This window comes from Salvelinus namaycush, chromosome 16 (assembly GCF_016432855.1).
Source record: "Salvelinus namaycush isolate Seneca chromosome 16, SaNama_1.0, whole genome shotgun sequence".
In the NCBI taxonomy this organism is placed as follows: domain Eukaryota; kingdom Metazoa; phylum Chordata; class Actinopteri; order Salmoniformes; family Salmonidae; genus Salvelinus; species Salvelinus namaycush.
Window position 1 is genome coordinate 509,795 of NC_052322.1, and position 25,648 is coordinate 535,442.

The window sequence follows — 25,648 nt, forward strand, 5'->3', positions numbered from 1 at the left end:
AAATAAAACATGAATCCACTTTGGCATCATGGGGTATTGTGTGTAGACCAGTGACAAAAAAGCTATAGTTAATCCATTTTAAATTCAGGCACAACATTTTGAAAAAGTCAAGGGGTGTGAATACTTTCTGAAGACACTGTATTATCTGTCCTCTTCTTGTTCACTGTTCTCTCCTCCCACTCATCCACACTGTTGCCTGATTGTCACACCACAAGATCACTAGCTCCTCTTCCTGGAATAATTCCGGGATGGGATTTGCATTCAACTCTGAGGCCCCATTAAAGAATCACGACAACAATGCAAATATCAGATATCTGATATCACACCATACATGCAATTTCTTCACCCATCTACAATGATCAATTCAGGGAATGTCCTATACAGGCCGAGCAGTGTGAAGTTAGCTAGGCTAGAAATGAATTCTCCTCTGCTCAGACCTACTTGTGAAACATTTTTGGTTACACACACGAGACTTGCCAAGAGCTTTCACCACAAGGAAAATACAATTATTTGTGAAACTTACAGGCACAATAAAAAGCCACAAGGAACGACAACGTTTACCACATTCAGAAGATAAATTGCTATAAACAAACTTTATAGGCCCACACTGTTATGCTTAATGCCTTTATGGACCTTTTTAGGCTATATTTTGTTTATGGCATGGCATCTCACTCATTCACATGAATTATGGTGCAGAAACCAGAAAGAGCATTGCATTTCTGCAACCTCATTACTGAGAAGCTTGTATTACCGCTGAGCAAGGAGGGAATTACCAAGATTAATCTGTATATAGGTTAGGCCTAGTCCTATTGTCCTTTTAACAAAACCAAGATGGATTTTTGATATCACTAACTCTTGGTAGCTAAATTATATGTGCTCTATATGGCTGTTTAGCCTACAGGATGGAACATTTGTATTAACTAGGCCAGATACCATACAGTCCTTGAATCAACAACCCCAAATCCACTCAAAAGGTCATTACATATCATTATCCAAATTCTGGAGGTAAGTCTACTGCTTGATTACTTTCCTAAATTATGAAAGCAAACAAGTCTGAGCCTATTTTTCTTTCTATAGTCACGATAGGTCATCTGAGTAGCAATTGAATTAGCTGTGAAGGGCACAAACTTGCCCACAGCTCTTGGAAACCAGATATGTAAATACCGCATTTCATTGCGAGACACTGATGTTATCAATCTACACAATCTGGTTTGCGATCCAAAACAAATCCTTGAGAAACATAGAAGCAAGGAAACCTCAAGGATACTACGGAGCTTCACGTGGAAGAGTCCATCAGAAACCAAACACCATGGAATAACACCGCGTTAGTCTACACCAGCGAACTGGGAAGGTTTATAAAATGTCATGTTAATTTATCTTGTGCCACAAAAACAGAATATGGTACCTCACGGTGATGGTCGAGAGTGAAGCAGCCACCTCCCTCTCAGAAAACGGGGTCATGGGCAGATGGCGGTACCCTACCGATTACAGCCCCTCTGACTCAGGGGGATACATTCTACTCTTAATCCTCCCTAACCACTCCGCCTAGGGAGCCATAGATGCCTACGGCGGTGTACAGTACTGAACAGGGGTGACAGGGGCTCTTTAAAATGTGGGAACGGGATTAAAATAGGTGATTAGTCAGCCAGCAACAGAGCCTGCTAATCTATCCCATTCCTGTTGGAACCAGCCTCCTGTGCATAGAGTTATATGGTTCATAAACATTTGGAATCAATGTTTTTTTGTTTGGTATACATTTTAAAGAGAAAAATCTGAGTGTCTGTTTGATTCCGTTACCATAAGTTCATAAAATGCCCACACCAACAAAAATGCACTTTTTGCAGCCGAAAGACTATTCCCAGAGCCTACCCATGATTTTGCAAAAAAAGTCAATAAGTCATCGTTTTAGTCAAAGTATGATATATTTGAGCTTGAACAGAGAAATCCATGTTGTGTGCTTCCTGATCAAATTACGTACATTTAGATCCGACTATACGCGTCTTGTGAGGGCTGGCTTTAGTTCATTTGGAACCACCTACGAAACATGTACAGTTGAAGTCGGAAGTTTAAATACACTTAGGTTGGAGTCATTAAAACTCGTTTTCAACCACTCCACAAATTTCTTGCTAACAAACTATAGTTTTGGCAAGTCGGATAGGACATGTACTTTGTGCATGACACAAGTAATTTTTCCAACAATTGTTTACAAGTCTGGTTCAACCTTGGGAGCAATTTCCAAACGCCTGAAGGTACCACGTTCATCTGTACAAACAATAGTACACAAGTATAAACACCACAGGACCACGCAGCCATCATACCGCTCAGGAAGGAGACGCGTTCTGTGTCCTAGAGATTAACGTATTTTGGTGCGAAATGTGCAAATCAATCCCAGAACAGCAGCAAAGGACCTTGTGAAGATGCTGGAGGAAACAGGTACAAAAGTATATATATCCACAGTAAAACAAGTCCTATATCAAATAACTCGAAAGGCCGCTCAGCAAGGAAGAAGCCACTGCTCCAAAACCGCCATAAAAAAGCCAGACAACGGTTTGCAACTGCACATGGGGACAAAGATCATACTTTATGGAGAAATGTCCTTTGGTCTGATGAAACAAAAATAGAACTGTTTGGCCATAATGAACATCGTTATGTTTGGAGGAAAAAGGGGGAGGTTTGCAAGCAGAAGAACACCATCCCAACCGTGAAGCACGGGGGTGGCAGCATCATGTTGTGGGGGTGCTTTGCTGCAGGAGGGACTGGTACTCTTCACAAAATAGATGGCATCATGAGGGGGGAAAATTATGTGGATATATTGAAGCAACATCTCAAGACAGTCAGGAAGTTAGAGCTTGGTCGCAAATGGGTCTTCCAAATGGACAATGACCCCAAGCATACTTCCAAAGTAGTGGCAAAATGGCCTAAGGACAACAAAGTCAAGGTGTTGGAGTGGCCATCACAAAGCCCTGACCTCAATCCTATAGAAAATCTGTGAGCAGAACTGAAAAAGTGTGTGCGAGCAAGGAGGCCTACAAACCTGACTCAGTTACACCAGCTCTGTCAGGAGGAATGGGCCAAAATTCACCCAACTTATTGTGGGAAGCTTGTGGAAGGCTACCCAAAACGTTTGACCCAAGTTAAACAATTTAAAGGCAAAGCTACCAAATACTAAGTGAGTGTATGTAAACTTCTGACCCACTAGGAATGTGATGAAAGAAATAAAAGCTGAAATAAATCCTTCTCTCTACTATTTTTCTGACATTTCACATTCTTAAAATAAAGTGGTGATCCTAACTGACCTAAGACAGGGATTTTTTACTTGGATTTAATGTCAGGAATAGTGGAAAAACTGAGTTAAAATGTATTTGGCTAAGGTGTATGTAAACTTCCGACAACTGTACTTGTGTGGACTGACTACTTCCTGTTTACAACCTGGTGCTACATCTTACTGCTGTCTATAATGCACTTAGTTCAATCTGGAGCTGTTGTATGGTCTGACTGAAACGGTGAGTAAGAAAAAAGCTAATATTATTCTGATGAGCTACTGATGTACACTTGGCTATAGTATGCAGGCTGGCAAGGCACACGTTGACTAGCTTCATGGTTAACTTCACCTTGATAACATTAGCTGGATAGCTAGCGTGTGACATCAAAAGTGGGTGAAGACGTGGATAGGTGAAATGTCAGCACAGCTGGGATACAGACCCGTTTCTGAAGACATGTTATGCACGGAAGCGCTACAAAGGCCTATGGGTCATTAACAAGTTTAGCTAGCTATAGTATAGGTAACAGTGCGGTGAAGTAAATCCATATGAAGTAGCTAAAATCATATATATATATATATATACATACATACTCACAGCTTTACCAGTACTAACGTGACTGCACCGCTTTTATGTTATCAAACACCAAGGTGTCTCCAAAACTGTAAGGTGCCTATAGTAATAAACCTAGCTGTCAAAGGGAATATGTGCTTGCTGGTAAATGTGATACAAAATACTGCACATATCAAAACGTGCTAACTACAGTTCAGATAAAGTTGTAAGGGCAAAACATAATTATGTTTAATTTGCTAGCTAGCTCGCTTTCAAAGATGAGATTGGGCGTATATAGCTAGTAAAACTCGTTAATCCCTAAATGTTTCACTTCCGTGTTTAGCAGAGTAGTAACATTCTGTCCTATCCAACAGGCACCAAATGTGTGAACTAACATTAGTGTTGCCTATATGCCATTTTCTCTTAGACTACCCAACCCATCCTCCTCTGCTCTGCATGGCCACAAGAGTGAAACCATGGCCAAACAGACACCTTCCGCTCCACGGATAACCCTTGAGTATGTCATTGTCAAGTTCATAGAATGTAGGCTATACATTGATCAATGAAAGACAGAAAATGTGTCTATTCACAAACTCCACCTTTGTGTCTGTGTTTCAGGAGTCAACATTCAACAACAATTCAGCCTCACTGAAGTTTGTCCAGAAAAATGCAGTGTACACATTTATTTCTGTATCTTATTGTGAAAGTTGCCGATGTCACTGTAAATAACTCACACACGCCCAGAAAACAGATAGGATTCTCTCTCTCACAAAAAATGCAAATCAGGTCACTGTCCATGATTGTCCAAACCTGCTAAAATCCCTACAACAATACATGAAGTAAAGTCAGGACTACAAAAACACTGAACAATCATGGGTGGATTGACCTGGGTGTTGATGCATACAGTGGGTAGGAACCCGACAGCACTGTCTTGACTGTATACAGAGAGAGCTAATCCCTGGCTGATTCTCAGATCTGTGGGCTAAACTGAAAACAGCTAAATGGTAATGTATGAACCAGCTCCATGACAGACGATGACAATTCAACAACCTACCTACAGTATGTATTTCATGTGTCTTACAGGACTGAGGATTCCCGGGCTGTGTGATGAAGACCAAAGACAGAGCTGAGCAAGCAGAGGCTGAGCAAGCAGCAATATGTTGACATTGACAAAGTGAGGATGAGGATTTAAAAAATATATATAATAATTATCACAGAATGGGTCCATATTTTGTTCTGTTGTCATTCAATGCCTGTTCTGATAATGTTTACAAAGTACAGCAAAAGCCCAATGTTCATTATAGTCTACTCCTGCGCTCAGGGTCCTACCTCACATTGACTACTGAGGGTTCCCAATGTTACAATATGTTTCAGGGGGGCCACATGGACATTTCAATCGTTATGGGGGTCCTCATGAGCACAACTGAAATTAGAACCATGTCTGTGCTCTAACATGCCACCACTTCCTTCTCTCTTGACCATAACCTATTTTAAACTGGTGTTCTTGTTCGGAGAATACAAGCTAACTAGTCATTTTTTACTCCATGCACATCAATAGTGTAATATCTGGATGAAGTTTGATAATTCAAAGTAAATAATAAAGAACATGAATATCATGTAATTCTACTGTATTGTATACATGACAGTGTAGTTAGGGAAATTGAGAGGGGGAGGGGTTTGCCTCTTAATCAAAAACAGCTGGTGTGCTGACGCGAGCGCGGTGGAAGTGTCAACCCACTGTTCACCAGTCTTGGAATACCTCATGGTCAAATGCAGACCCTTCTACCTCCCGAGGGAGTTTTCAGCTGTTATTGTGCTGTTCTATAAATTCCACCAAAAAATAACAAGCTGGCACTTAACGGACTGTGCGAGGCTATAAACAATCAGGAAAACGTACTGCTTTTCTGGTTGCCGGTGATTTTAAATCCGTGTCATTCAGACACGCGATGTCCTACTTCTATCAACAAAGTCCTAGACCACTGTTATTCTACCCACAAGCAAGCATACAAGGTCGTCCGCCATTCGTCAAATTGGATCATGACTCCATACTCCTGCTTCCTGTTTACAAACAAAAGCTCAAACAGGAAGTACACATGACTCACTCCATTGAGAAATGGTCACTAGAATCAGAGATGCTACAGAACTGCTTTGCTAGCGCTGATTGGAATACGTTTCGAGACTCCGCCGATAACGTCAACGAGCTAACCACCTCAGTCACTGGCTTCATTAGGAAAGGCAACGGCGACGTTGTCCTCATGGTGAAGATTCGCTGCTTCCCCAATCAAAAGCTCTGGATTAACTCTGAGGTTGGCGCTAAACTAAAGGACAGGGTTACCGCACACAGGGCTATCACAGACAACCCTGAGGCTACGGCTGAGGACAGGAACAAGAAGTCCCGCTATGACCACCGCAGTCATCAAACGAGCAAAAGGACTATATAGGAATAAGGTGAAATTAAATTACACAGGCTACGACGCAAGCCGCATGTGGCAGAAGCTACAGTCCATTACAGATTACAATGTAAGACCCAGCAGTGATCTGCCCCTCTCTACCAGACAAACTTAATGCACGCTTTGACAATAACAACATTGTGCCGGGTGTGAGGGCCGCCACTGACCCAGAGGATTGGGTGATCTCGTTCTCCGAGGCCGAAGTGAGTAAGGTCTTTAAATCAGGTCAACACCCGCAACTATACAGCTGAAGGCATTCTCAGAGCATGCGCAGAACAGCTGGCAGGTATATTCACAATCATTTTCAACCTCTCCTTGTCCCAATCTGTATTCCCAACGTTTTAAGATGGCCACCATCATTCCTGTTCCCAATAACTCTAAGGCTACATGCCACAATGACTACCGCCTTGTAGCACTCACATCTGTAATCACGAAGTGCTTTGAGAGACTGGCTATAGCACACATCAACTCCATCCTTCCAGACACACTCCAATTTGTGTACCAACCAAACTTATCCAGAGACGACGCAATCTCAATTGCACTACACACTGCCCTCACCCACCTAGATAATAGGAATACCTATATGAGAATTCTGTTCATTGACTACAGCTCAGAATTCAACACCATTGTTCCCACCAAGCTCGTCACGAAGTTTAGGACCCAGGGACTGAACACCTCCCTCTGCAACTGGAGCCTGAACTTCCCGATGGGCAAACCCCAGGTGGTGAGGGTAGGCAACATTACCACCTCCACGCTGACCCACAACACGGGGGACCCACAGGGGTGTGTGCTTAGTCCTCTCCTATACTCCCTGTTCATCCACGGCTGCGTGGCCAAGCACTACTCCAACACATTCATCAAGATTGCTGACAACACAACAGTGGTAGGCTTGATCACCGGCAACGATCAGACAGCATACAGGGAGGTGGTCAGTGACCTGGCTATGTGGTGCCGGAACAACCTCTCCATCAACGTCAGCTAGAACAAAGAGCTTATCATGGACTACAGGAAACGGGGCTACAGTGGAGCGGGTCGAGAGCTTCAAGTTCCTCGGTGTCCAAATAACTAAGGACTTAAAATGGTCCACACGGACACGTGCACAGTCGTGAAGGCACGACAGCGCATCTTCCCCTTCAGGATGTTCAAAAGGTTTGGCATGGGCCCTCAAATCCTAAAAGAAAAAAACTATACAGCTGTACCATTGAGAGCATCTTAACTGGCTGCATCATTCATTGGTATGGCAATAGCACCGCCCTCGATTGCATGGCGCTAAAGAGAGTGGTGCGGACAGCCCAGTATATCACTGGGGCCGAGCTCCCTGCCATCCAGGACCTCTATATCAGGCAGTGTGAAAGGAAGGCCCGGAAAAGCACTAAAGAGTCCAGCCACCCAAGCCATAAACTGTTCTGTCTGCTTCCGCACAGCAAGCAGCGCCGGTGCATCAAGTCTGTCCAACATGCTCCTGAATATCTTCTATCCCCAAGCCATAAGACTGCTAAATAGCAACAACAGAAAATACAGTGCCTTCAGAAAGTATTCGTACCCCTGGACTTATTCAACATTTTGTTGTGTTAACAGCCTGCATTCAAAATGGATTAAATATATTTATTCTTACCCACCTACACACAATACCCCATAATTTCTAAACTAAAACATGATCAGACATTTTGTTAATTTACTGAAAATGAAATACAAAAATCTAATTTACATAAAGTATTCACACCCCTGAGTCAATACATGTTAAAATCACCTTTGGCAGTGATTACAGCTGTCAGTCTTTCTGGGAAAGTCTCTAAGAGCTTTGCACGCCTGGATTGTACAATATTTGCCTATTATTCATTTTAAAAATCTTCAAGTTCTGTCAAATTGGTTGTTGATCATTGCTAGAACCATTTTCAAGTCTTGCCATAGATTATCAAGCAGATTTAAGTCAAAACTGTAACTTGGCCACTCCGGAACATTCACTCTCTTCTGAAAGGTGAACTCATCTCCCAGAGTCTGGTGGAAAGCAGACAACCAGGTTTTTCTCGAAGACTTTGCCTGTGCTAAGAAACTAAAAACTGCCCAGTTCTTAACAAAGACAAGCATACCCATAACTAGATGCAGCCACCACTATGCTTGAAAATATGGAGAGTGGTACTCAGTAATATGTTGTATTGGCTTTGCCCCAAACATTCCAAGGATGCCTGTATCTGTGTAGTGACTGGGTGTATTTATACACCATCCAAAGCGTAATTAATAACTTCACCATGCTCGAAAGGGATATTCAATGTCTGCTTATTATTTTATTTTTACCCAACTACCAATAGGTGTCCTTTGCCAGGCACTGAAAAACCTCCCTGGTCTTTGTGGTTGAATCTGTGTTTGAAATTCACTGCTCGACTGAGGGACCTTACAGATAATTGTATGTGCAGGGTACAGAGATGATAGTCAAAATCATGTTAAACACTATTATTGCACCTAGAGTGAGTCCATGCAACTTATTATGTGACTTGTTAAGCAAATGTTCACTCCTGAACTTCTTTAGGCTTGCCAAAACAAAGGGGTTGAATACTTATTGACTCAAGTCATTTCAGCTTTTCATTTTTTATAAAATGTATAGGCTATTGTGTGTAGGCCAGTGACAAAAAAAAATCTCAATTCAAATTCAGGATGTAACAACAAAATGTGGAAAAAGTCAAGGTGCGTGAATACTTTCTGATGGCACTGTAGCTAACAAAATGACTACATGGACAATTTTAACTGTGCTCCATCTCTATGCACACTCAAGCACCCCGACACACAAACACACACAGAAACACTCACTCCATCATTTGCTCACACACACATGTAATATGCACATATATTTATACTGACACACTCAATTTACATACACTCATATAGAGTGCATTTGGAAAGAATTCAGACCCCTCGACTTTTTCCACACTGTTACGTTACAGCCTTTTTCTAAAATTGATTAAATAAAAAATCCTAATCAATCTACACACAATACCCCATAATGAAAAAGCAAAAACTGTTTTTTTGAAATTTTTGCTTAACTTCTCTTGGGTAGGGGGCAGCATTCGGAATTTTGGATGAAAAGCATGCCCAAATTAAACTACCAGCTACTCATCCCCAGAAGATAAGATATGCATATTATTAGTAGATTTGGATAGAAAACACTCTGATGTTTCTAAAACTGTTTGAATCATGTCTGTGAGTATAACAGAACTTATTTAGCAGGCGAAACCCCGAGGACAAACCATTCCGATTTTCTTTTAGGTCACTCTTTTCAATGAGTTTTCATTGGGAAACAAGATTTCTAAGGGACCTTCTTGCAGTTCCTACCGCTTCCACTGGATGTCAACAGTCTTTAGAAATTGTTTGAGGTTATTCCTTTGTGTAATGAAGAAGTACGGCCATCTTGAAGAAGGGTCACTCGAAGTGTCCTGTTTGTTAGAAGCCGTGACCAGAAAGCTAGCTACAGTTGTTTTTAATCCTGTATTGAACACAGATCATCCCGTCTTCAATTTTATCAATTATTTACGTTAAAAAATACCTAAAGTTGTATTACAAAAGTAGTTTGAAATTTTTTGGCAAAGTTTACAGGTAACCTTTGAGATATTTTGTAGTGACGTTTCACAATTTGGAACCGGTGTTTTACTGGATCAAACGCGCCAAATAAAATGGACATTTTGGATATAAACTGCTCAAAAAAATAAAGGGAACACTAAAATAACACATCCTAGATCTGAATGAATGAAATATTCTTATGAAATATTTTTTTCTTTACATAGTTGAATGTGCTGACAACAAAATCACACAAAAATGATCAATGGAAATCAAATTTATCAACCCATGGAGGTCTGGATTTGGAGTCACACTCAAAATTAAAGTGGAAAACCACACTACAGGCTGATCCAACTTTGATGTAATGTCCTTAAAACAAGTCAAAATGAGGCTCAGTAGTGTGTGTGGCCTCCACGTGCCTGTATGACCTCCCTACAACGCCTGGGCATGCTCCTGATGAGGTGGCGGATGGTCTCCTGAGGGATCTCCTCCCAGACCTGGACTAAAGCATCCACCAACTCCTGGACAGTCTGTGGTGCAACGTGGCGTTGGTGGATGGAGCGAGACATGATGTCCCAGATGTGCTCAATTGGATTCAGGTCTGGGGAACGGGCGGGCCAGTCCATAGCATCAATACCTTCCTCTTGCAGGAACTGCTGACACACTCCAGCCACATGAGGTCTAGCATTGTCTTGCATTAGGAGGAACCCAGGGCCAACCGCACCAGCATATGGTCTCACAAGGGGTCTGAGGATCTCATCTCGGTACCTAATGGCAGTCAGGCTACCTCTGGCGAGCACATGGAGGACTGTGCGGCCCCCCAAAGAAATGCCACCCCACACCATGACTGACCCACCGCCAAACCGGTCATGCTGGAGGATGTTGCAGGCAGCAGAACGTTCTCCACGACGTCTCCAGACTCTGTCACGTGCTCAGTGTGAACCTGCTTTCATCTGTGAAGAGCACAGGGCGCCAGTGGCGAATTTGCCAATCTTGGTGTTCTCTGGCAAATGCCAAACGTCCTGCACGGTGTTGGGCAGTAAGCACAACCCCCACCTGTGGACGTCGGGCCCTCATACCACCCTCATGGAGTCTGTTTCTGACCGTTTGAGCAGACACATGCACATTTGTGGCCTGCTGGAGGTCATTTTGCAGGGCTCTGGCAGTGCTCCTCCTGCTCCTCCTTGCACAAAGGCGGAGGTAGCGGTCCTGCTGCTGGGTTGTTGCCCTCCTACGGCCTCCTCCACGTCTCCTGATGTATTGGCCTGTCTCCTGGTAGCGCCTCCATGCTCTGGACACTACGCTGACAGACACAGCAAACCTTCTTGCCACAGCTCGCATTGATGTGCCATCCTGGATGAGCTGCACTACCTGAGCCACTTGTGTGGGTTGTAGACTCCGTCTCATGCTACCACTAGAGTGAAAGCACCGCCAGCATTCAAAAGTGACCAAAACATCAGCCAGGAAGCATAGGAACTGAGAAGTGGTCTGTGGTCACCACCTGCAGAACCACTCCTTTATTGGGGGTGTCTTGCTAATTGCCTATAATTTCCACCTGTTGTCTATTCCATTTGCACAACAGCATGTGAAATTTATTGTCAATCAGTGTTGCTTCCTAAGTGGACAGTTTGATTTCACAGAAGTGTGATTGACTTGGAGTTGCATTGTGTTGTTTAAGTGTTCCCTTTATTTTTTTGAGCAGTGTATATATAAATTCAGTCAACACATATCTTTAGAATATAATTAACATTTTTGGTTCTCTTTGAATAAAAACCTTAGTGTAACAACAGTTTTAATAAGTGTAACAACAGTTTTAGTAAGTAATATGCTACAGTCCAGTTACAGCTTCTGTAACAAAAAAAAATAAGTATTTTTTCGGGTGTGCGTGCAGGACAGAAAAATATCAATTCTTACACTATTGTTCTAAATTCAAACACCTTCATCATTCAGTTAATTGAAATTCAATGTTGAAGTTGTGCACAATTATCAATTTCTACTTGGTTAATATCGCCCATTCATTGTCTGGTAGAGACACATTAGGCCTTGAGACCCAAAAGCATAATCAGTGCTCTAACTCCCCCTTGTGGTGGTCTGGAGCAATGAAGCAGTGATGCAGGGTAATGTACTAAACCACAAATTACCTCTAAATCCAGCGGCATAATCTCAAAACGTTCAATTGATGAACCACTATATGTACCTCGCTTTGTGCACGGGGGCATTGTCATGCTGAAACAGGAAACAGACTTTCCCAAACTGTTGCCACAAAGGAAGCACAGAATCGTCTAGAATGTCATTGTATGCTGTAGCATTAAAACATTCAATTTTTTTATGATCCTCTGTGGCCAAATCATGCTTTCTGGTGTGGAAGCCTATTTTGAATGATTTTATTTATGTATAGACAGTAGTAAGCTAATTAGGTTATAATTTTGGCAATTAAATTCAATTTACTTTAGGGGAAGTTTAGCTTACGGACAGTTACACTGGTATTTGCATCCAACCTTGCGCCTGTTATTGGCAACTGAAAGGTCGGGTACTTACTGGAAGTAGGCCTAGGTCTACTTGTTATAAAACAGACCTGAGACTGGCACAAAGACAAGAATGTTGAACAGAAGAACCTGACACCTTTTTAACTTCGTTGTTTATGTACTAAAATTAGCTTTTTGTGTACAGATAATAAGACATCAACACCTTAGCCCAGCCTGTCCGCTTAGCCAAATAATAAAAATGGCCTCCATAGCCTTGCCGAGGAATACATCAGGATGTGTTCTGAGTAAAACTGAAGGACTATTAAAAAAAACTAAGATGAAACTCTCTACCCACATCACCCCAAAAACAATTATTTTCACAAAAGGGATGCCAATCAAATTATTTGACACCTTTCACTGCCCAACAGCAGTGGAGGGCTTTTGTATGGTTTTCTTGACATGGCAACATTTCCTAAGTAAAACCACATAATTGAAGTGATAGGTCTGGGTGTAACGCAAGATGCCTGGGACAGATTGGAGAATGGGTGAAGGTCACAGGTGGGGCAGGACAGAGCAAACATTTCTCGAGATTATCCAGTACAATGGGATGAGGTATGTTGCCTAATGACTCATTTGGCCATCTTCCTGGCTCGCTTTGTCGAATAAGGCTGAAGGTACTTGGCCAGCCCTGTCAGAATTCATTTCAGCCCATGTTTTCATTCAGATTTATCACTACGTTCATGCCGAATCCCAGCTCTTGAACACTGACCATCCTCACATAATTCACGTCAAAACCAAGCTATAGAGCATGAAAATATTCTCAAACCTTGTCTGGTCATGTTTCAATAGTGTATTACAAACCCTTTGTAGCCTAGTTTACTTTTATTGCTGATAAAATAAATGTAAAGCTGGAGGTTTACCTTTAGGGTTTGAATTATATAATAGCCTGTGTTGCTCAGCAAAGCCCTAGTGCTCAGGTTTATGGTTCTATCGCATTTTGGGGTAACGTAAACCCCCAGTGAGCTCCCTCATCATGGAAAAGAAAAGCATTTGAACAAATAAGAGTGTATGCCTATTCTATGTGAGAATATGTTGCCTGACGTGTATAATCTAGGCTCCTCTTACTCTGAAACTGGTTGTGATAATGAGCATTAGCAAAGGCCTACCAGTTAGCTTGGCTGCCTAGCCTTTCGTACAAAATAGCTTACAAATAAAACCCTTTTACCCTTTGAGGAAACACTGATAGAGGGATGGATTTCAGTTTATGTAATTAACTAAGCTTTTAAAGGAAGCGCTCTAAAGTAAAGTGGAGAATCAATAGTAAATCATTTCGAATGAGCCTCATGATCTCTAGGTAAACAAGCATACAGAACCCTTTCATATTGCCAATTAACCTTATACTCAATTGTCCACTGACTGGGACCAGAATAACAAAAACAACACAGACAAAAATCTAAAAGGAGGTGTGTCTCACCTGGTCAGCCCCATAGGCAGCAGCAAACTCCATAAACTCCTCAATGCGTAGAAATCCATCCCCATCCTGGTCCAGAGCATCAAACACGGCCTTCAGAGGTGACGGGTCTTCCTCTCTCCGATTCACTATGGGAACCACAGGCATGGAGTCAGACCCCACCATCTTAGAGAGTGAGAGATTCTCCACTGCTTGTTCACTTGTCCATCCAGACTCAGAAGACGAACCATTCAAGTCCAGAACCAGGCAATCAAAACTATCCCGTTTGTGACAATCTGTGGTTCTGGCAAATAGGTCCAAGTCTGCAAACCTTTCCCCATCGCTCTGTTCAGTTTGTAAAGCAGGAATACCGTCACCCTGTATAGCCTCGGGTGGTTTCAAGTCCAAAGTTTCCTCATCACGTAGCACGTCTGAGGTAATGCACTGATCCAGAGCCATTTCCTCCTCTCCCTCATGTTTAGTAACATCACAGATAATTTTGTCTTCCATCAAATCCTGGGAGCCATTTTTCTCTGAGCTACAGCCACTGGGCAGGTGATCCAGGATCGAAGCATCTCTGTCAGAAAGTACCTTTGGCAACAGGGGTTCAATCAATGGTGAGGAGTTCAGAAGGAGGGACAAGTCCCCCTCACCTCTGTGGTCTGAGAGAGTCAGGATTGCAGTAGCCAACGTGTGTTCATGCTCTGAATCCTCTGCAGTTGAATCTGATGGAGCACCTGTGCAGGTAGGTGAGTCGAGATGAGTAGGACAGAGGCTGGGGCCACAGTCGGGAACCTCCAGATCCAGCAAAGGCACAGATCCCGCCTGAACCTCTGGAGATAGGCTAGGGCGGTCAAAAGGGATGGTGTTGTGTGAGAGGCTGCTCTCAGGTAAACCTTCTGAGGTAATGTTACTGACTGTGGGCAGATCAGTCACAGGTCCTAGGAATAAACCTTTGTCCCCATTTTCAGGTGGCACAGTCTCCCCACCTTGCAAGGGAGGAGGTTGGCCTCTGTCCTGATCCAGAGATGGAAATAAAAGCTTCTCACTGACACCCTGTGGGTTTACCTCACCTGAAAGAGCAGGGCCGGAGGGAAAAGGGGAGTGTTCAGATAAGAGGTGAACTACCAACAAAGAGGACACCTCAGTGTTAGTATCTGGAGTCCTATCTGGAACCTTCACAGTGGAAGGAGGTTCACTGAGGGTTATCAGCTCCCTGTGACAGGTAACAGGGTCTCTGTCACCCACAGGTGGATTTTGTTCGTCGCAGGCTGAGATGTCCCTGAACAAATTAGCAATTTTGGAGAATAACAGCCCAGGTAGTGGACTGTCACTGACATTGTTTTGTTCCTCAATTTTGTCTTTGAGAGGCGATACCTCTGCTGGTTTACCCAGGGGAACATCTTGGGAATGATTAGATTGACATCCCTCCCAGGGCAAGATCTGGTCTCCACCAGAATAACTGGAGGTCCTGAAAAGGCTATCTAAATTTAAGGCGTTCTCCTGAAAAAGCTCTTCCAGGCTTAGAGATACACCCTGGTCGACTTTCTGGAAATCCAATCCTGTCTGACCACTTTCTCTCTGAGGCAGCATGGCTCCTTTGTCTGAATCCATGAGGAGGAATCGATGGGAGGGTATGCGTTCTGGATCCCACTCTGAATACCCCAGAGGGCTAGACATCAGAGTATGTTCCATTTGAGTAGATAGCTAATTCCTGAGTAAACTAGAAAAGTATAATTTATTTCAAAGCCAACATCCAATTCTTCCTCAATTTCAATATTGTTATTCTACACATGGTAGTCAACGTCCTTGACAAGATCTACGGGCAGATTTTGATGATGGTAAAACACCTGCCTTCACTGTCTCGTTCTGAATGTATGACATTTTAGCACTGTGTAAACACCTTAGTGCTTAAAACCAGTGTACTTCCCATATTTATTGATTTGTCTACTTGCCATAGTTGTTGCCTAAATAATCCACGACTCATGCATTTACCCCGTCTAAGCATGCACTTTTTAAATGTTGTCAACAAGACAAATTTGCATTTTCAGATGAATTTATAATTAATTCCATAGAATTATGAACTTTGATTTCTACTTTGGAATTCAACAAATACATTGGTGACATGGGACTTATCAAAATAGTGCTAAAACTAAATAGAAATGTTCTAAGAACCAACATATTACTGAGGCAACAACAGGCTAACGTCATAAAAGGTCTCTATGATTCACAAAAAACATGAAGCGATACCACACACAAGAAGACAAGTTCCTGTAATAGTAAGTGACTTGATCAATTTAGCGTGTTATCTAAAACACTCATTCACTGTCCCCATCTCCAGCATTGGGACTAACGCGAGGGGACCTTCTTGCTTACACAACTGACTGCCGAACACATCAGTTAGAAAATATTTAGCATAACATGGGATTCATGCTATAAATTGGATGCAATAAATACCACGAACGCGTTAAAGTTATTTTAAATAGTTAACATGTGCTAACAAGGTCCAAAATGTTATCCACAATTTGGTTGCAGTGTGACCATTTGTAACAGGCTAGCCAGCTAGCTTTTAGCCAATGCGATATACGTTGTGCTTGACAGTGCCAGTGGATGAAAATACGCCAACCTTGGAGTGAGTAAATAAATAGCTTTCTAGCTAACTTGGCTAGTTAGCAACGCTTGATTCTTTTTACATAAGGCATGTCCAATTGAAATAGTTAGGCTTGCTTACTGACTGACATGTTTAATAATTTAATAACATTGACTTAACGCTTCCAAACCTCCCCACTCTCATATCTTGAAGGACGCTTTAATTAGCTAGCAAACGTTAACTAGCTAACAAGCCAAATGATCAATCTCTGATTCTGAAACTAAATTGGACTGGCTATGAGGACATTTAACAAATATAATCTTCCCAGTAAAGTTTGTTCGTTTTGTCAATAATTCTAATTTACATCCGCGTTTGGTGTTTTCTCCATACGTTTCGAATCCAAGATAGCTAATTTAACGTTATTCCAAGAATCATCCACCTGTGTCAGGAACTAATTCAGTCTGCTTGTTTAAAATTTCTTCAGCTATTCCCAGCCTCTCGAAATGTATTTACCATCCCAACGCACTCCAAAGACATGATGACCGTCAGAAGATGCTCCGAGATGTGTCAAACATACAAAATATGTTGCCAATATTTAGCTAGAACAGGCCGTTCACAATTTCATCAGCAGCAAATGCCCCTGCCACCCCCCTCAGCCGCATACAGCAGTGACGTTTCACGCACGCGCATAGAACGAACCGCAGTTTCCAAAATAGGACGCAAAAATACAGTACATGACCAAAAGTATGTGGACACCTCCTTGTCGAACATCTCATTCCAAAATCATGGGCAATTAATATTGAGTTGGTCCCCTTTTGTTGCTATAACAGCTTCCACTCTTCTGGGAAGGCTTTCCACTAGATGTTGGAACACTGCTGTGGGGACTTGCTTCCATTCAGCCACAAGAGGATTAGTGAGGTTGGGCACTGATGTTGGACGATGAGGCCTGGCTCGCAGTCAGCGTTCCAATTCATCCCAAAGGTGTTCGATGGGGTTGAGCTCAGGGCTCTGTGCAGGCCAGTCAAGTTCTTCCACACAGATCTCAACAAACCATTTCTGTATTTACCTCGCTTTGTGCATTGGGGCATTGTAGTACTGAAACAGGAAAGGGCCTTTCCCAAACTGTTGCAACAAAGTTGGAAGCACAGAATTGTCTAGAATGTCATTGTCTGTTGTAACTTTAAGATTTCCCTTCACTGGAACTATGGGGCCAAGCCCAAGCCATGAAAAGCAGCCCAGACCATTATTCCTCCTCCACCAAACTTTACAGTTGGCATTATGCATTTGGGCAGGTAGCATTCTCCGGGCATCCGCCAAACCTAGATTCGTCTGTCGAGCTTTACATCACTCCAGCTGACGCTTGGCATTGCGCATGGTGATCTTAGGCTTGTGTTCGGCTGCCATGGAAACCCATTTCATGAAGCTCCTGACGAACAGTTCTGGAGCTGATGTTACTTCCGGAGGCAGTATGGAAGTAGGATTGTCGCATCCGAGGACAGACGATTTTTACGCACTACGCGCTTCAGCACTTGGCAGTCCCGCTCTGTGAACTTGTGTGGCCTACCACTTTGGTGCTGAGCCGTTGTTGCTCCTAGACGTTTCCACTTCACAATAACATCACTTACAGTTGACCAGGGCAGATCTAGCAGGGCAGAAATTTGATAAACTGACTTGTTGGAAAGGTGACATCATATGACAGCGCCATGTTGAAAGTCACTGAGCTCTTTAGTAAGGCCATTCTACTGCCAATGTTTGTCAATGGCTGTGTGTTCGATTTTATACACTGACAGGTGTGGCTAAAACAGCCAAATTCACTCATTTGTGTCCACATACTTTTGTATATACATTCACATTGTACCTCTGTGTAGGCTTTTAAAAGCATTGTCTAACCATTGTTTATCTGATATTTGTACATCTATGGGGCCATGCTCATTATCCAGAAAACGTCAAATAACACCAACAGTGACTGTGAGTGGTACCTAGTCTTCCTAATGTAAACAATAAATTAAATGTTCTTGGTTTTCTTGGGCTTTTTATCATAATGGTGAACGATTAATGTAAATGGTATATTGAGAATGAAGTTCAACATCTGAGCAACACAAAATGTGATGTCTTACTTTAGTGTCTACCAAATTAGTAAATTATCTACACCAGTGTTTTCTTCTTTTTTGAAGAAAACAAATATTGGGAAAAATATGACCCCCCAAAAATATATATTTACGTTATTTCAATTTTAATAGGCAGGAAAACATTTACTGAGGTCAGTGGTGTAAAATCTCTAGTTATTGTATATTTATAGGCCTACTTTTTTTTTTACTTTAGTTTCGGTGTGTGCGCATTGCTCTGTCTACCTGGCCTCTGCGCGCCCGCCGGTTGGCTCAATGTTTGATCCTCTGCTCGCGCTAGATCGCAGAAACTATGATTGATAAGACAGCAGCTGATGCACTGATACTGTAACATTTTCAAATAACACGGTGTACCGTAGGATCGATGACATGGGCGTTGACATTGTTGCTCAATTGGTGAAAAAAATTCGAATTATTCCGGTCTATTTTCTCTGCAGTTAGACGAATCGACTGTCGTTAATGGGGAAGCCCAGTTGATTGCACATTCTGTTCTGCTAGAAGCTATCCAGGAGAACTACAAGTGAGGATATGTTTAACGTTGGTGACGTTTTTTTTCTGAGCACAATCAGGATTGGAAATCCTGTGTTCATGTATGCACGGATCGTGCTGCATCAATGCCTGTGAGAGTGAAATTATGAATTGCCCACATATAGAAGGTAAATCCCACTGTGTCCAGGCCTCTGAATCACCGAATGATTTAGAGGCTCTGAGATGACAGCACTAGCAGCTACTGCTTCACACCGACGTCTAATCAGATGGAAAACGTTACAAAGGCTTTTTGAGTTGCGTGCCGAAGTGATTTTCTGTCTGAGCACTCACACCCCCTTGTGGATGTGTTCGAGAACACAGACTGGGTATCCTACCTTGCTGATGTGTTCAGCATACTGAACAACGTGAATCTAACTCTGCAAGGTAAAGACACACGCATTCTACAAGTATGACAAAGTGAGCGGATTCATGAAGAAGATCTAACTTTGGGAGAGGAAATGTGAAGTTGTTTCCAGCAACTTGACACCTACATTTTTACAGGTGACGTTGACAGGGCTCCTATGGTGCAAATAGTAAGCTCACATTTAGCCAAGCTCAACTCCTTATTCCCTGACAATGAAAAGAAGTCTGCCCAACTCGACTGCGTGCGTAAACAATTTTTTAAATAAAATGTACACCTAATTTAGGAATCACGCTGGTCGCACACGCATGACGGGGTACTTCAGGCAGGTGTACAGTACCCAAAAAGTGTTGGGAACCACTGATCTGCACACGTTGCAGCCAAACCAAAGGTGCCAATTTCAGCTCCATTACACATTGGCGACCCCCTTTGGTGGATCTGCGTGAATGCATATTTAACGAAAGAAAAGGTTGTGATATTCAATATGCAGGTGTAACGGATGTGAAATGGCTAGCTAGTTAGCGGGTACGCGCTAGTAGCGTTTCAATCAGTTACGTCACTTGCTCTGAAACCTAGATGTAGTGTGCCCCTTGCTCTGCAAGGGCCGCGGCTTTTGTGGAGCGATGGGTAACGACGCTTCGTGGGTGTCAGTTGTTGATGTGTGCAGAGGGTCCCTGGTTCGCGCCCGGGTCGGGGCGAGGGGACGGTTTAAAGTTATACTGTTACATTGGTGCCGTGACCCGGATCACTGGTTGCTGCAGAAAAGGAGGAGGTTGAAAGGGGGGTGAGTGTAACGGATGTGAAATGGCTAGCTAGTTAGCGGGTACGCGCTAGTAGCGTTTCAATCAGTTACGTCACTTGCTCTGAAACCTAGATGTAGTGTGCCCCTTGCTCTGCAAGGGCCGCGGCTTTTGTGGAGCGATGGGTAACGACGCTTCGTGGGTGTCAGTTGTTGATGTGTGCAGAGGGTCCCTGGTTCGCGCCCGGGTCGGGGCGAGGGGACGGTTTAAAGTTATACTGTTACACAGGCACAGTTTTTAAGTGTCATTATTAAAAGGTTTATTAGGAAAGTTCTGGACATTGTATGTGTAAATTGTAAGTGCTTTACAATAAAATTTTAACAACTAGACTACATGATGGAAAAACTACAGAGTTCATCAGCATATTGATTCTTAATCCAAAGTAGTTGAATAATTAGAATCTAAAACTGGTGTGGATTAACTCAAAATAACCCAACACTTAGAACATGATTTGGACCGTATATCCAGTTTCAACATGTGGATGTGAAGCCTTAGGTCAATATTTTTTTGCTAATATTTGAGTGTATACCTCCTATTTTCCTTTTAACCACTATCAGCTATGGCAGCTTTCTAGTCTCAAAGATTGTACATGGCAAATCCATTGATTTATATGTTGCATATTATTCATAATCTGCCACTTTATCTTCACCATCTACTTGTCTCTTCAGTTAAGAAGCTCCGGAGTGGTGCAGCGGTCTAAGGTAGTGCTAGAGGTGTCACTACAGACCCTGGTTCGATCCTGGCGCACAATTTGCCCAGCGTCGTCCGGGTTAGGGGAAGGTTTGGCTGGGGTAGGCAGTCATTGTAAATAAGAATTTGTTCTTAACTGACTTGCCTAGTTAAATAAAATAAAAAGAAACACAATTTGATTTAATAGTATCTGCATATCAAAAAATAACAGTCAATGCTTCTCTATCTAAAGTATCCAAGGAAAATTGAACAAATTAGGAAATCAGTTATGTCAAACACAGGGCAAAACACCACCCCTATAACTATGCCACTGCGCCAGAAAAAGCGCATTTCTAGATTAAAGTTAAATGCACTATACTTAGCGTCTTGACAGTATCCACAAAACAACTTCACGACGTCCTCCTCCTAGATCTACATCTCCACCTCCTCTTCTGTCCTACACACCTGTGATGGGGGGAGGGGCCGTGTCAAGAGTTTAGCAGATTGAGAGGAAGCTATACCGAGCAGCATGGATACGTCATTGGCCGAAGTGAGCCAACTCCCACCGTCCTCCACCATGATGTGGCCCGTCAACAGGAGGAGGCGAGGCTGTTCAGGAACAGCTCACCGTGGGCCAGCTCCATCTTGTTGCCGACCCGCTGCGGTGGGATGGATGAGAAGGCATCCATGCTCTCTGCTCTGTTGCCACCTGAGGACAAGAGAGAGGAGGGTGAGAAACAGAATTTGGGGCAAAGAGAAATGAGACTGAGGACTTCATGTAGTTTACCTCTCCTCAGGCTCTGTTCTTGATAACTTTGACCTCACTAGCATAGAAATAACACAGAATTACCCAGATCTACTTAATCAAGTGTATACTAAAACCTACTTAACTAAAAGTTAAAGAGTGGCAAGATTAATCACTAAAAAGTATGTGTGGCCATGTGTGATTTTGGCATATGGCTTAATAAATCAAACGTGTGTATCAAATCCCACCTAGGCAGCCACAGCCTACGGAAGCCCTCTGTGCCCGAAATAGGACCTGGTGCCAGTGTGTTAACCCTTACCCCACTTGGTCCCCACTCAACGGCCAGGTGCTTGATCATGGCATCTGGGGGAGAGAGATGTGGACAGGAAAAGGGGAGTGGGGTGAAGAAAGAGAGGGAAAGTTATCTGTGGGCTTCCTAGGTTATGTCTGAGAAAAAGTGGTTAAACTAAAAGACTATGGGAACCCTTTGGAAATACCTGGATTTCTGCATAAATTGGTCATAAAATGTGATCTGATCTTCATCTCGGTCACAAGAATAGACAAACACAGTATGCTTAAACTAATAACACAAACAATTCTACATTTTCATGTCTATTGAACACACCGTGTAAACATTCACAGTGCAAGGTGGGAAAAGTATGTGAACCCTTGGATTTAATAACTGGTTGACCCTCCTTTGGCAGAAATAACCTCAACCAAACGTTTTCTGTAGTTGCAGATCAGACCTGCACAGCGGTCAGGAGGAATTTTGGACCATTCCTATTTGCAACACTGTTTCAGTTCAGCAATATCCTTGGGATGTCTGGTGTGAACTGCTCTCTTGAGGTCATGCCACAGCATCTCAATTGGGTTGAGGTCAGGACTCTGAATGGGCCACTCCATAAGGCGTATTTTCTTCTGTTGAAGCCATTCTGTTGTTGATTTACTTCTGTGTTTTGGGTCGTTGTCCGGGTGCATCATTCAACTTCTGTTGAGCTTCAATTGGCGGACAGTCTAACATAGTCTAACATTCTCCTGCAAAATGTTTTGATAAACTTGGGAATTCATTTTCCTGTCAATGATAGCAAGCTGTCCAGGCCCTGAGGCAGCAAAGCAGCCCCAAACCATTTACATTTTTTACATTTTTAGTCATTTAGCAGACGCTCTTATCCAGAGCGACTTACAGTAGAGTGCATACATTTTTATTAAATTTTTACATACTGAGACAAGGATATCCCTACCGGCCAAACCCTCCCTAACCCGGACGACGCTATGCCAATTGTGCGTCACCCCACGGACCTCCCGGTTGCGGCCGGCTGCGACAGCGCCTGGGCGCGAACCCAGCCCAGCCTGGGCGCGAACCCAGAGACTCTGGTGGAGCAGCTAGCACTGCGATGCAGTGCCCTAGACCACTGCGCCACCCGGGAGGTCACGACCATGATGCTCCCTCTACCATACTTTACTGTTGGGATGAGGCTTTAATGTTGGTGTGCTGTGCCTTTTTGTTCTCCACACGTAGTGTTGTGTTTCCTTCCAAAACAACTCAACTGTAGTTTCATCTGTCTAAAGAATATTTTGCCAGTAGCGCTGTGGAACATCCAGGTGCACTTTTGCAAACTTCAGACGTGCAGCAATAGGTTTTTTTGGACAGCAGTGGCTTCTTCCGTGGTGTCCTCCCATGAACACCATTCTTGTTTAGTGTTTTACGTATTGTAGACTCGTCAACAGAGATGTTAGCATGTTCCAGAGATTTCTGTAAGTCTTTAGCTGACAGTAGGATTCTTCTTAACCTCATTGAGCATTCTGCGCTGTGCTCTTGCAGTCATCTTTGCAGGACGGCCACTCATAGGGAGAGTAGCAACAGTGTTGAACTTTCTCCATTTATAGACAATTTGTCTTACCGTGGACTGATGAACATCAATGCTTTTAGTGATACTTTTGTTCTTTATTCTGCTCACTCCACTCTACAGCCAGAGGTTGTCATGTCTCTTGATGCTGAAAAGGCTTTTGACCGGGTTGAGTGGGAATATCTATTTACATTACTAGAGAGCTTTGGGTTTGGCCCGTCATTCCTTTCCTGGATTAAGATGGTGTACTCGTCCCTAGTAGCTTCTGTTCGCACCAACAATGTTACCTCCAGCTACTTCCCTCTCCACAGGGGGGCCAGGCAGGGTTGCTGTTTATCCCCTTTCCTATTTGATATGGCTATTGAGCCTCTTACTATCGCCCTGCAGACACTTTTCTTTTATACTCTAACCCTGTGGAGTCTATACCCTATCTCTTGGACATGCTACAAGGTTTTGGGACATTCTCTGGTTATACGTTAAACCTAACCAAAAGTGTGCTCCTCCCCATTAATTAGTTAGCAGAAGGAATTGGGTTTGCCAATTTCCCATTTAAGGTGGAGCATCAGGTCTTTACTTATTTGGAGATAAAGGTCGCACGATCATTTAAGGCTCTGTTTAAACAACTTCAAAACACTCCTGGAGCACACTAAGCAGGATTTCATAAGGTGGTTGTCTCTTTCCATTTCATTAACAGGTCACATTAATTCTGTTAAGATGACTGTACTACCTAGGTTTTTGTACTTATTCCAAATTATTCCCATTTTTCTGCCAAAGTTGATGTTCAAACAACTGGACAGCTACATTTCCAACTTCATTTGCAATAAGTCAAATCCACGAATGAGAAAGGTATATCTATAGAGACACCTTCCCAATTTTTTACACTACTACTGGTCAGCAAATATATATCTAAATGTGTTTATTGAGGTTTCTACATTTGAAAACAAGGATGGCCCAACTTGGGCCATCATAGTTACTGTCAAGCCTTCCAACTTCTCCGGACTCACCCCTGTGCTCCCCAATGCCCATGTACCTTGGCACCCATGTGTTGAACCCCATTGTTAAGAACTCCCTTAAAATCTGGTCCCAATTCCGAAGTCAATTTAGTCTTAAACAAGCAAGCGGCTTCTCCCCATTAACATCGAATCATCCCCATTGAGACCGTGTCTGTGCCTCGACCTAGGTTGGGCAAAACTAAACATGGCGGTGTTCGTCTTAGCAATCTCACTAGAATAAAGACCTCCTCCATAACTACCATCATTGAAAGAGATCGTGATACCTCACATCTCAAAATAGGGCTACTTAATGTTAGATCCCTCACTTCAAAGGCAGTTATAGTCAATTAACTAATCACTGATCATAATCTTGATGTGATTGTCCTGACTGAAACATGGCTTAAGCCTGATGAATTTACTGTGTTAAATGAGGCCTCACCTCCTGGTTACACTAGTGACCATATCCCCCGTGCATCCCGCAAAGGCGGAGGTGTTGCTAACATTTACGATAGCAAATTTCAATTTACAAAAAATAAAAAAGGATGTTTTCGTCTTTTGAGCTTCTAGTCATGAAATCTATGCAGAGAACGACTGAGGCAGAGTTGCGCATTAGCACAGTTGAAGATACCATCGCTCGACATGACCAGGTCTTGATACAACTACAAAAGGACAATGCCTACCTCAAAAACAAGGTAGTTCAGATGGAGAACCAGAGTAGACGTAGTAATATCCGTGTGGTGTGATTGAAAGAGGACAGCGAGGGCCGTGACCTGGTCCGTTTCTTCACTCAATGGATCCCGGATGTCCTAGGCATAATCAACTTCACCAAGCCACTGGAAATCGAACGCGCCCACAGAACATCAGCGCCGAAACCCCGGCCAGATGAGCCCCCACGGGCCGTCCTGATCAGGTTCCTCCGCTTCCAAGACAGAGAGAAGATACTGCAACTCGCAAGAGCCAAAGGGGACATCACCATCGATGGCAAGAGGGTCAGCCTTTTCCCGGATATGAGCGCGGATCTCGCCAGACGTCGCAAGCAGTTCAGACCTGCCGCCAAAGCATTGAAGGAGAAGAACATCACCGGCTACCTCATCCACCCTGCGCGGATGAAAGTTCAGTACAAAGGCTGAAGCCATCTCTTCAACACACCAGGAGAAGTGTACACTTTTCTCAAAGAACTGAACAACGTCTGAGCCAGGACGGTCTCTCTGGGGGATAAGATGCAGTTTGTTTGTTTTCTCTTATCCGGACTGAACTGCTGATA

At 43.1% G+C, this 25,648-nt stretch overlaps 1 protein-coding gene across 1 annotated transcript in view; it reads right to left on the reverse strand.

Moving 5' to 3' along the window:
- LOC120060835 (rab11 family-interacting protein 3-like) overlaps positions 1-24,448 on the reverse strand; it is a 108,312-nt gene extending 83,864 nt beyond the window's left edge. Inside the window, exons 1-4 of the mRNA XM_039010255.1 lie at positions 24,397-24,448; positions 21,870-21,908; positions 21,429-21,509; positions 13,751-14,799 (exon numbers count right to left, since the gene is read on the reverse strand). Of these exons, the coding sequence (XP_038866183.1) occupies positions 13,751-14,799; positions 21,429-21,509; positions 21,870-21,908; positions 24,397-24,448 (1,221 nt within the window). The remainder of the gene's footprint in view (positions 1-13,750; positions 14,800-21,428; positions 21,510-21,869; positions 21,909-24,396) is intronic.
- Between the last annotated feature and the right edge of the window lie 1,200 nt (positions 24,449-25,648).